The sequence below is a fragment of the Sclerotinia sclerotiorum genome, genomic scaffold (genome assembly GCF_000146945.2).
Source record: "Sclerotinia sclerotiorum 1980 UF-70 scaffold_22 genomic scaffold, whole genome shotgun sequence".
Classification (NCBI taxonomy): Eukaryota; Fungi; Ascomycota; class Leotiomycetes; order Helotiales; family Sclerotiniaceae; genus Sclerotinia; species Sclerotinia sclerotiorum.
Window position 1 is genome coordinate 742,965 of NW_001820814.1, and position 12,207 is coordinate 755,171.

General features: G+C 40.8%; 6 protein-coding genes across 6 annotated transcripts; 3 read left to right on the forward strand and 3 right to left on the reverse strand.

Annotated features, from left to right (window-relative positions):
* Positions 1 to 307: 307 nt before the first annotated feature.
* SS1G_12948 (predicted protein) lies at positions 308 to 445 on the forward strand (the record flags this gene model as incomplete). Its single annotated transcript, XM_001586320.1, has 1 exon — positions 308 to 445. The coding sequence occupies one exon, from the start codon at positions 308 to 310 to the stop codon at positions 443 to 445; it is 138 nt and encodes a 45-aa protein (XP_001586370.1).
* Positions 446 to 1,031: 586 nt separating this feature from the next.
* Positions 1,032 to 1,942, forward strand: SS1G_12949 (predicted protein; the record flags this gene model as incomplete). The annotated part of the gene is made up of 2 exons (XM_001586321.1): positions 1,032 to 1,187; positions 1,286 to 1,942. The coding sequence occupies 2 exons, from the start codon at positions 1,032 to 1,034 to the stop codon at positions 1,940 to 1,942; spliced, it is 813 nt and encodes a 270-aa protein (XP_001586371.1).
* A 651-nt stretch (positions 1,943 to 2,593) lies between these two features.
* Positions 2,594 to 4,616, reverse strand: SS1G_12950 (hypothetical protein; the record flags this gene model as incomplete). The annotated part of the gene is made up of 3 exons (XM_001586322.1): positions 2,594 to 3,282; positions 3,464 to 4,323; positions 4,393 to 4,616. The coding sequence occupies 3 exons, from the start codon at positions 4,614 to 4,616 to the stop codon at positions 2,594 to 2,596; spliced, it is 1,773 nt and encodes a 590-aa protein (XP_001586372.1).
* A 2,276-nt stretch (positions 4,617 to 6,892) lies between these two features.
* Positions 6,893 to 7,921, forward strand: SS1G_12951 (hypothetical protein; the record flags this gene model as incomplete). Its single annotated transcript, XM_001586323.1, has 1 exon — positions 6,893 to 7,921. The coding sequence occupies one exon, from the start codon at positions 6,893 to 6,895 to the stop codon at positions 7,919 to 7,921; it is 1,029 nt and encodes a 342-aa protein (XP_001586373.1).
* Positions 7,922 to 8,225: 304 nt separating this feature from the next.
* SS1G_12952 (predicted protein) lies at positions 8,226 to 9,274 on the reverse strand (the record flags this gene model as incomplete). The annotated part of the gene is made up of 2 exons (XM_001586324.1): positions 8,226 to 8,894; positions 9,023 to 9,274. The coding sequence occupies 2 exons, from the start codon at positions 9,272 to 9,274 to the stop codon at positions 8,226 to 8,228; spliced, it is 921 nt and encodes a 306-aa protein (XP_001586374.1).
* A 1,943-nt stretch (positions 9,275 to 11,217) lies between these two features.
* Positions 11,218 to 11,604, reverse strand: SS1G_12953 (hypothetical protein; the record flags this gene model as incomplete). Its single annotated transcript, XM_001586325.1, has 1 exon — positions 11,218 to 11,604. One exon carries the CDS (start codon positions 11,602 to 11,604, stop codon positions 11,218 to 11,220), a length of 387 nt encoding a protein of 128 aa, XP_001586375.1.
* Positions 11,605 to 12,207: the final 603 nt, after the last annotated feature.

Genomic DNA, 12,207 nt, shown 5'->3' on the forward strand with positions numbered 1-12,207 from the left:
GGTCGTATCTGGGATATAAAGGAGAGCGAAGGAAGGAAAATATGCCTAATACTTTTGTACATAAAGACAGCTGGTTTTAATCCATATTAGATCTTGACAATTTTCCATTGGTATTTTCACAAGAGAACAGGGTTGGGATGTCAGGCGTTGGGTTTTTGAAACGGTTTATGGTTAGACTGGTTGTTGGTTGGTATGTAGATTTCTAGGAATATAGTTCTAGTTGATTGCATGGACGAGTTTCAGCAACAGGCCAATATTTGGCGGTTTTTTGTTGCTTAATGTACTTGCTGTGGAATTTGAGTGTGAGATGGGAAAAACAAGTCGTGGTGACTTTGTTGTTGCGCAACAACATCAAAAACGCGAAGAGTTGGGGCACTTCCCGAATCAGAAGGAAAAAATCAGAGAAAAGTCCGAGTGGAAACAAGTTGAACATCTTCACGAGTGAATACTATTAAAAAACTTTGAGTGAATTTGGTAAAAAGGTTGAATTCCATTCAGAACAATGGTAATGATGTCAAGTCAGTACTCTCTAACTTCTTGTTCTATTTCTCATCAGCTCAGATATCAAAAGCTTTGTGGATACTTAGAGTAAGAATCAATCGATCTCACTCTCATTTAATCACGGAAACATGATTTCATCTCTTTTCTCTACATTCTCAAATCAATCCAAGTATTCACTACTTTCTTATTCATTATTCAATGTACTACAAAAAGAAAATTGGAAAGCTACCCAATCAGATCATGTTCCCTTCATCGAGCATATGCATACACCCATATTGTTGCATAGAGGTAGCAAACAACGAATAGTCCCCAAGTTTCTTTAAAGCCCGGCCTGCTGGAGATTTTATCTTTGGCACTTTCTGTACTTTACTTGTGCTTACAATAGTGCAGTTTCTGTCTTTCTTCCTCCTACATTTCTATCAACTTAATCAATCTCCAACATCGAGTACAACCACTCTGTCAGAAAACTTAATTCCACCAAAATAGCACAGTTTGGCCTACAACTGGCGACCGAAATTTGAACAAACACAATGCCTCCGTTCCCAGACTTCGATCTTTACGAGGCTCTCGAGGTCACGAGAGATGCTTCCGTACCGGATATCACGGCTTCATATCGAAGACTTGCAAGACTTTATCATCCCGATAAAAACTTGGACAATGCTGATGCTACTGCTAAATTCCAAAAGGTAAGTCATAATAGATGTTTTGGAGGGTCCAGGCACTATCCCGATTAACTAGACGAATATTCAGGTTACTGTGCTAACCTGGAGTGCATCGTGTCTAGGTTCAAGCTGCCTACGAAATACTCTCCAACGAGCGCCAACGCGAAGCATACGATCAGCCGACATCTTCTAGTCCTTTTGGTGGTGAAACAAGGCAACAGAACCGCCCTCAAGAATATTATGAGGATGAGGATGATGAGATGGACGAGATAGACGAGATGATGCTCAACCATCTCTTACGAATGTTCTTTTTTCGAGCATCCTCGAGATACAACCCTTTTCAATATACTTCATCCGAGACAGAGATAGAGCACCGAAGACGTGAGGCTCCCATGAGAGAAGAAGAAGAAGAAGGTGCCCGAGCCGCTGCTCGACTCGAGAAAACCCAGCGTGAAGCTGCCGAACAAGCCAAACGTGTGGCTAAAGCCAAGGTGAAGAAGGCGATGGAAGATGCAGCAGCAGCAAGTAAGCGAGAGGTTGAGGCACAATTAAGACTGAAGATGGAGAAAATATTTGTTGCGAATGGTTGTGCCACCGATGCTGAGAAGCAGGCATGCTGTGAACATTGTTCTTTTTGGCCGAAGGAACAAATGAAGAGAAAGTTCAAGTGCTTGAATTGTGGCCAGAAAAGAGGTATGACGCAATACAAATGCCCATACTGTGCCTTGACTCTTTGTCAACATTGCTTTGTGTCAAAGCAATTCATGAAGAAAACTTAATTGTGGACGCGCCTGGTTGTTAGCATTACTTTTGGTATGGGATTGTGTTTGAATCAGGAAAGGTCGTCTGGAAGAATTAATGCATTTCGAATTACATTAGTCACTAGATTGATCTAGACAGATCATGCGGTGTTAAAAACATGTTTCTAATAATTATCCTGTTTTACGGCAGCGGTAAATTTACTCCTCTGATACTTGATTGTGTCTTCTAGCCAAATCTGTCCCTCATGATGGTTGTCAAGCCTCATGTATTTTCTTTGCTTTAAAGTCACAATACCCTGTCAGAATTTTTGGCTAAACTCCGAGATTCGAAGTAGAGTGGTGCGCCACCCGAGGAAAATGAATGTGTTAGAGAGCTAGAAAATCTCTACTCTTTCGCAGCCTATCTTTCTTCTGATCCTCCGGATGAATGACACACTGAGGTTTAATCCTAAGCATCTGATTCTAAAAAGCTGTATTGTTGCGAGATATAATCGGATCATGAGAAAATGTTATTAAATATCAAGGTACTTCGAGTTTGAATCGTGATAGATTTCCCGTTTCTATGAACTCCCAACAGACCATCGATTGTCAATCCTGAACTGGGACATTGAGGAGTTCGCCATGTATATGAGGCGTACCTAGGTCCTCAACGTTCCTTCACTTATATAATTACCAGATACGGCCCTTGATCTGTTTAATTTCCTTGACGTTGATATCCCTCCAGAGCATTGTCGAAACAAGAGTAACTGAGTAAAGGCAAGTAGCGCAAATCAACATTAGCTTCTGAGTATCACCATAAGCTTGGTTGATCGCGTTTCTCGTCTCACTTCCAATCGGATAACTTGACTGTACTGTTAGACTGCCATAGATAGTTTTGAAGTCGGCTTGGGCGGATGAAGGCAAAAGTTCAGCAAGCTTAACCGGGAATATTCCTGTCCACAGAGCAGCGGCAATAGTAGACCCGATGGCACCACCAATACTGGCAATCATAGCTTCTATGGCAAGAACAGCAGGAATGTGTTGATGGGAGGACACTGCCATGACGGTCATTTGCTCGCACATGACTAAAGTTCCACCACCGAATGCAATGAATATTTGCGTCATTACTATATACCCAATGTTGGTGTCGGGCTGACGAAATTTGATCATGAGGCCGACGGCGAGAATTGTGACAGGAACGCCGAAATACATAGCCATCCACTTAAGGCGACCATTATACCTAATCACAACTCCAACAACTAGTGCCCAGAAACAGGATCCGATGGTGTAGATATTGGAGATATAGCTAGCGTTGGTGATTGATTGGTTGAAGACGACTATGAGCATGGAGTAGAAATAGGAGTCCCAAATGTACCATGCTAGTTGAGTATCAGCGGTTTGTTTCTCTCATCAATTCTATACCAGATTTTCAACTGCAGTCTGACGAGGGGAAGTTTGAAGTTTCGATCGATACATATGTTCAGATTCTTGCAAAATCCAAATCAACCCGGAATATTGGGCCCACTGATCGAAGTAGGTAGGAAAATAGGAGGCACATACCACAGTAACGACTGGCAACCATGGAATAAGTGAAAAATACCGTACGATCCTTCATCAAAGCCCAAGGAATGAATGTCACAGGCGCAAAATAGGTTTCGTACAAAGCGAAAGCAATTATCAAAATTCCACCAAATATGATGAAGCAAATCACCAATGGAGACTTCCACTCGCCCTTCTGATAGCTGTACAAGCTAAATGTAAGTAGGAACAGAGCCAGGCCAGTAGCGATTAACAACAGACCGATGACATCAAACTCTCTGCAATAGTAAAAGAATGACTTAGTCCAAGTTCTTCCACTATCGATCTTCTGGATCAACCCTTGTTTTTCAGCTTTTTTCTGATAGAAATAGAAAAGCCCAAACAAAGGCGCACATATAATTGGTAAAATGATAGCCCAAATACCAAAGCCCCATCTAAATCCAATCGTGCTCAAAACACTTTGGGCAGCAGGCCCTGTTGCCCACACAGTTACAATCCATGGCGAAGATGAGAAAGCAATCCACCAAGCTCGGTTTTTAAGTTGTGTGGTATCAGCGATGAAGATTGTAAGCGTAAAACCAATACCGTTGTATCCAACGTAGTAGAACACTTGAGCTGCGCAATATGTCTTGACGTCTTGGCATCCCGCCATCATGATCATACCAAGGGTCCATGAGACGACCATGAGACAGAACGCTTGAGGACGACCCCAGATATCCATGACCTTTGCATATGGTAGTTTGATGAGACCGGCTATGAGACTAGAGATGATGGAAGTTGTTGCTGTGAGGGAGTGAGCTTGGAAAGAGGAGGTTACATAGGGCGTAAGTGTGCTAGTTAATCCGGAGGCGAATGTCATTATGAATTCAATGACCCAGATACTAAATTATGAACTGTCAGTGAAACAATTCGATTTTCAAAAGCGTTTAAATCGAAAATTTTATACTGACAGAACATAAGCAAAAATCAAATGATTTTTTGTCCACATTTGAATAATAGCCTCAGCTGCTTGGACTCCATGTTGAAATTCTTTGTTCGTGATAATTTCATCATTTTCCTGGAGCGTACTGGCTGTGGTTGCTGGCACTTTCTCTTCATCCGCAGATGAGGTTTGAGCTGGTTTTTCAGCGACGGGTACCTCGTTCGGGACGAGATGATTCAGTCGGAACCTCATGGTGTAATGACAGATAGTGAGAAAACAATTAAGAATTAAAAGAGGTGAAAAGAGAAGCGACTGAGTAAGAAAAACAGAGAAAGGGGGAAAGGTTATTTATTCCTGACATTCTTGAATGGGATGAACACTCGAGGAACGCTCCAGATCTCAACGGTGGGAGTAAAAATTTGAATGACAAGTAACAGCTGAGGCTTCTCTTCCGACTTCCAACGGTATTGCTTGATAAGTCACTTCCCATAGCCAGGCTGGCATTTCTAGCATGGTAAGTATAAACGGCTTACTTTAGCCGTGAACGATGGAGGATGAACTTGGCATTCACATACCCATATTAATAAATTGTAGATGAAGATATCTAGTGGTTAGACCTGAACGGTCGAGAAGATCGGCAAATAAAATTGGGCATAGTTGAGTCGACCTTCTCCTTTATGGTCCTAGTTTTTGCACTAAACCTCAATCTTATCAATCGCATCTAATCAGATGCGCATGCATATACTGTCACAAGTCACGCTAATAGGAGCGTTCAAGATATCTAAACGGAACGTAAAAAGATCTAGGGTAGAAATTTTGATCAGGCACTTTCCCTGAAGTAGATTTGAGTCCGAAGTGGTTCTCCGTACTTCGGACTGTTTTGCGGACCGACGACTTCTTCTCATTTGATGAATGGTCATGAAAATCTCATTCCAGTATCCACAGAGATACGTAGGCGGTAATAAAGCCTATTGGGTTAAGTTGGTGGCAGGGAGATCGTCAAGTTTGATATGAGAGGAATTTCTTTTTTCACCCTTTCGCTCAGAGTGGATTTTGACCTTAACCTTATGTAGCCTTGGTCTTCGCGCACGCCAAGCATTAAATCTAATCTCATCTAATCTAATCAAACCAAATCAAATCTAATCAGACCTGAAGACGGCAAAGAGCGATCTACGTGCTCTTCATTTACAACAGTTGAATGTCATCTTAAATTGCATTGTTGGATTCGAAGATTGATTTCTATGAGTACAACAACCCTTAGTTCTGCCAGTGTGAATGCAGGTGCTCTTAATTCGAGCTATGAAGGTTAAACAAAACAGAGGATTGGGTTAAGACGTGGTGAATGATGGCAGGGTTAAAAGTCTAATAAAAGTTTTGATGTTACTTGTTCAATGCTCTTATTGCAGGTTTAGCAAGTGGTACACACATTCTTTAGTGAGAACAGATTTTCTCCATCATGGATGAATCTAAAGAAATGACCTTTGACACTTAGTTGTATGTTCTAGGGCATTTTACAAGAAACCTTCCAAGCCCTTGTTTTATATATTAAGTCTAGTACTCTACTTTTGGGCCACCCCCTAATATAGGCCACTTTCCTGTTACGTCGGAACGTCAAAAACCAATATCACGTGTTCCAGGATCATGTGAATAGTCATGTGAGGAAGCGAGGGAGCGAAGGAGCGAGATTCGAATCTCGCTCCTTCGCTCCCTCGCTCCAACCCAATGTTGGAGCACGAAGGTCTATATAATCAAGATGGATTTCCTTTGTATAGAGCTTCGTGCTCAAGATCAATCATTTAGTATACTCTACTATTAGTTACGAATTGCATTATTGTCATTACTTTAAGTCCCTGCTTAACGTCTAGTTATAAACCACCTCGAGAGCCTAGAGCACTTCCACGTGATCTAGACGGCAAACTTCGTAACATAAAGGTAGTATGAGGTATATTATAGAGTTTTGCAGCTTTCCGAATACTCAAATTTTGAGATATACAAATAGCTTCAATAACTAAAATGATTCGAGCTTCTTTTGAAGTAGTTTGCATAATTAAATATTGATAAATCGCGTGTTGAAGTTGAAAGGTGATAGTTGAGGTAAAAGTGTACAGGGTCCTGATAAACCACGTTAGTGTGACGCCTCACACCTTCGGGTCATGTGGCATGCCCCGTTTGTATTTAATCACAGGAAAACTCTCTACTCTTGTTTTCCTTCTTCTTTTCTCCTTAGCTTAGTATTTTCTAATACAAGATACTTTACCCAGTATTCTTGAGTGTGACAGGTCACGTAGCATACCCCGTTTGTATTTAATTACAGGAAAACTCTCTACTCTTGTTTTCCTTCTTCTTTTCTCCTTAGCTTAGTATTTTCTAATACAAGATACTTTACCCAGTATTCTTGAGTGTGACAGTTAGTGTTGTTGGAGGTCAATTATGTAATTAAGGTGCTAAAAATGCCGAGGTTATTTCTCTCTCGAATTCAAGTCATAATCAATCAAATCACACCAACAAGCTGATATATCAAATCCAGTATGACTGTCAATGTCCTTATCGTCGGCGCAGGCGCAGTTGGTGCATTCTATGGATCTCGAATTGCTCAAGTCCAAGATACCCAGGTTTCCGTTATTTGCCGATCAAACTACCAAGCTGTCGTCGCCAATGGCTTCAATGTCACGTCACCAAAATTTGGGGAATACAAATTTATCCCACATCAAACATTTTCCAATCCCCAAGAAGCACGAAAGTCAGATAAATATTGGGATTTCATTGTCGTAAGCACGAAGGCACTTCCAGATGTTTGCGATGATTCCAAGATTCTTGAAGGCCTTGTAAAAACAGGTCATACATCTGTCGTGTTGATCCAAAATGGTCTTGGTGTCGAGGAACCATATTCGAAAAGGTTCCCGGAGTGTACCATCTTAAGTGCTGTCACTATTGTAAGCGCCGAACAGTCTTCCCCGGGTATAATTAAGCATAATAGATGGACAAGAATAAGCATTGGTCCATATTTGCCCGGAGTTACTGAATCAACGAAACTGAATGATGAAGAAAAGATTGCTGTTAATCGAAACAGCACATTTGTGAAGTTGTTACAGGCGGGAGGGATCTCCGACGCCCAGGAGTACTCGCATTGGAAGCTCCAAATGGTTAGATGGCACAAAATTGCCATCAATGCAAGTATGAACCCCTCCGCTGTCCTTTCAGCCGGGAGCACAAATAATGAAATGTCACTCGATCCGGAGCTTTACATTCATTTGAAAGGTGTTATGGACGAAGTGTTGGAAACAGCTCCAAAGATATTGGGTACGAAACTACCGGAGGAATTCGCAACCTCCGAGCAGCTGCTGAAGAGCACACAAAAAAATACGAGCGGGAGTAAACCGAGCATGCTGCTGGATTGGGAGCAAGGGAAGACTATGGAGCTTGAAGTCATCATGGGAAATCCAATTCGAATCGCAAGGAGCCATGGGCTAGAAATGCCGAGACTACAAACACTATATGCATTGCTGAGGAAAGCCCAGGAGAACGAGATGAAATCGAGAGCGGGGAGTAAGCTTTGAGCCCTATATAAATGAATGTGGGTTCATAGTTGTAGATAATACGCATTCTCTGGACTAATTATTACGTCCAGTATTTCCCCATTATCACGACTTACAACCGATGTGATTAAGACTATTGTTATTGACTTTTGGAGCGAATCGCTGATGGAGAATCAAATATAAATAGTTTTTGGTTGTAATCTAGCATATATCATTATTTGACTGCAAAAGCCAAATACTTACAGCTATGTACGATCATAGAAAGTGGACAGGGACTAATTCAGAAAACAAAATGTTTATCCTATTCCTCATGTCATCATCGAGATCAATTGTGCCAATTCCAGACTCTGGCAGGACGTCCTCCACGACCACGATTTTGACCTCCACCATTTCCTCCACGTCTAGGACCATGAGGCGGATTTATATTGCCGGCGCCATTAACACGATCGGAGCCAGCGGTAACTCTTTGAGGGACTATTGCCGCTGCACCTTCTCGGCCTTCTCCTTCATTCCCTCGGCTTCCTCCAAAGTTATCTCTAGTTGGAGTTCTGTCATTGTCGTTCAATTCCGATACAAAGACAGCTCCTTCGCGACGAAGGTCCTCGACTTCGCCCTCATTAACCTCCTCTACTTGGTTCTGAAAATCGACAGGCAACCTATATGTACTCGCCGTGTTGTAATTGCTTCGAGGGGTTAAGAGGAGGCAAGAGGATTCGGATGACATCGATCTCGATGAAGAAACCCGGAGATTGGGAGTGGTGATGCCTTTCTCGGTTTGGGAGGATACAATGGGGAAAGCTGCCTCGGCACTGTCACCAACAGGACAATTTGCTTCCGGATGAATTGTGTAGCCGAGAGGAGAAGGATGTATGACGGTGTGGCCAGTGACGGAGCCCGTGAATGCTTGATTTCTATCATCTTGGAGAACACCACGTATGGGCTTGTTCCACTCCCCATGATACCAGGTGCGCTGGATTGTAGGACTCGAGTCTATCTGATTCAAGTGTTAGCATGTTAAAAACAGTGAAATGGCAAATTGGAATCAAATATAACCTCATGATAGCACCAAAAGAAACAGATTCCGGCCCTGGATAACTGTGGAGGCATTTGTAAATGGCTCACAGCATAGACCTGGTAGCGGAAGTCGTGGTAAAGGCGGGTGTAAACCAGTGGAGCAGGAGCGTTTTGAAGTTCATCTGATGATGGCTGTGGTAGGTAGATAAGTTGATTTCCTTGGTTTCCGCTGGGACAGTGCGGACAAATATAGTCATAGCAGATATAAGTCGGAGCCTCATAATCTGCTGTTGGACAAATGACGACTTTCGAAGATCGTCCCAAGGGGACAGCTCCGCCGCGGTGACCGATATTGTTCATTGTTTTTAACGCACTGAAAGCAAATGAAAGAGTATGCTGTGTACAGTAGCCCTAATAAAATACTGAATGCGTAAATGTTGCGGACCGAAATTTAAGAAGATTGTTTGTGAAGCAATTGAGAAAGTAATTGTGTCGGACAAAAAGTGGTAGATTGGGTTCAAGATATGCCTGCCAGAGGCTCTGTAGAGTTTTCAAAAGGTGTTAATGGAATTCAGAAACCTCAGTACACAACGTTCTCAGTTTCTAACCGATGTAGAAATGATTCTGGCAGGCGGCAAAATCAACCAAGGTTGTAAAGAATGTGAGGAACGTAGTGGTAATGACTTTAGTACAAGGTCGATGAAGGGTGTAAAACTGTAAAAAAATTGTCGATCTTCAATAAAGCCGCTGGGTATTATAGACCGCCCTAGGAAGTTTGAGAAGTCTATGAAAGAATTTATTAAAGTATAGCTGCTGGAAATGATGAAATTCTTTACAGGAGGTCGTTCTGGAAAGTTGATTGCTAGCTGGCAAAAAGCTTTGATGCTGTGAAAGAAATCAGACTGATCAAACAAAAATTCTAACCTTAATATGTAATATGCTCTACACTAGGTATTATCCTACATTAAGGACAGTACAAGTGAATTGAGGACCAATCTTCACAATATAAAATTCCATGCGAAAGCCGTATCTTAAGATTGCCTTAATACCTTGCCCTGCTTACTTACTGGTTTTGGAAATATCACCCCATGTCTGAAAACACACTATTGTGTCGCTGGTACCCAGGGGGTGATCTATATTCACTATAGCAAGGTTGAATCTAGTGTAAATATTCTTTAAGGACTTTATGATTCCCAGGCTTTTGTTATATATCCCATCTAAAGTAAAGAATTCTAGGTTCCCAATCGACCTTATGCCTTCCATTTCCACTTCATAGGGAATTTAGAATCCAATTCAGACCTTTTTACCAAATTCATCATGCCAAGGAAGGAACCTTGACATTGATGGGATAATAACTATAGAGTTCACTGCGTTTAATCGAGGAAATTTATTCGCTTGACAGGGAAAGAAAAGGGCGAAGGAACGCTCACGAGCTTCGCCTGTAAAAGTAGATGGTTATTCAAATTCTGGAGGAATCAAAGAAGGAGAACAGGAACCGATGAACTTGAAATATGAACATTGTTCTCAGAAGAAGCGACGTTTTGGCGTAACCCATCAGTTCCATCGTACCTGGCTGTTACTATTCCCGGAAGGTATTTTTGAGTTCTCACAAGCTTGAAAATACGGCAAATTCGACGTTTATTAGTTTGAATGTCTATTGCATGACTGGCATTATTGTGTTTCCAAGTCCGCCCAAATTAGGTTTTCTGGGAGTTGGATTTGAGTGGAAAAGCATCTCCTAGCAATCAATAGTAACCGTAAATTAAATCAAAACATTGATGTTAGCAAGTACTAAGAATTTCCTTGTGTCGGCGCTGCTATTTTCGTGTCATGGTCACTTCCACCAGAAAACATCATACTTGACTGCAAAGGTAATTTAGCGGGCTCGGAATAGCCCAAAATTCGTTCTTGAGACATGTAATACATTGAAATACTGCTTTCTACCATCTTTCAACCAATCCTTCAAGGATATATAGACGACATAGATACGATTATTTTCCGTCTGAGAAACAATTTATTCTCCGAATACACTCAGGTGTATATAAATATCTTATATCAAGAATTGAAAACGAATTAGCCAAGCAACTCAAATATAATATTTTCGGAGAAAATCGATTTACTGAATTTATATAAAGAGTAATATAAATTAATTTCAAATTTAAATATTCTCTGGTATAATATCCAGATGTTATAACGTGGTTTATCAGCGAGCGGGCCATATCACCGAGCGGGCCACTTTTACCTCAATTTATCATTTCAAACCCATATTATTTAACAACAATTAAATCAATTGATTGAAACTATCAAGAATCTAATAATCTAGGATCTATTATACTATTCTGACAAGTTCTTGAATTATGACCAGTCTTTCCACACTTACTACAGCATCGACTAGTAGATGATTCCCTATTAAAATTTCCCCCATTTTGACGCTCGTCGTGTTGAATCTGATTATCAACCTCTTGTTGTGATAATATATCTTTAGCTTCTTGTCCAGTAAGTACTCCTTCATTACGTAGTTGAATTTTTTTAGCGCGTCGACGTTTACTTAATACCTCATTTGCTCTTTGAAGCATACGATTCTCAGCACTCAAAAGTGTAACTTCATATGCTAATCTCTCTGTACCTTTAACTAAAGCTTGTACAGTCTCAAATATAGGTGTAGGAGAGCTTGATTGATGACAAGCCATTCAAGCTTTTACTAGAGTTGATTGTAAAAGAGCCTCAGTTGGATTATGAGAGGTTTGAGAGATCCAGAAATTGATAAGTTCCAAAAAGGTAGATAAAGGGGTAGAAGTACGAATCCTAATATCTGGTTTTGAGAGTATAGATTGAGGATCAAATGGTATTAGATCTGGTCCTCGAAAACTAGCTTTTATAATCTGAATAGTAATCGATTGTTAATATACAGCTTTGAAAGCTATAAAGAATTCAATCTTAGAAATATAATTGATATAAGCCTTGATAAATCCTTCAATTTGACAAATATATGAATGTTTGAATACGCTAAAACATCCAATATCAAGTGATTGAGTTAAGTGATTTGAATACAATAGTAGCTGTGTGAACGAAGTGAATGACTTCAATTCAATTACTACTGTAATAAAGAACTAAGCGAACGCGAAAGAGACTAGCTCTTTTAGTAAGTCTATATAAGACTTACTACTTTCAATATGTAGCTAGCTCTTTAGACAGAATACAATTAGACATATAGGACCTACGTAATCCGTGGGTGCTACGTCTTCCGTATCCTTCTCGTACCAACAGTAGCTTTATATATATAATATCGTGAT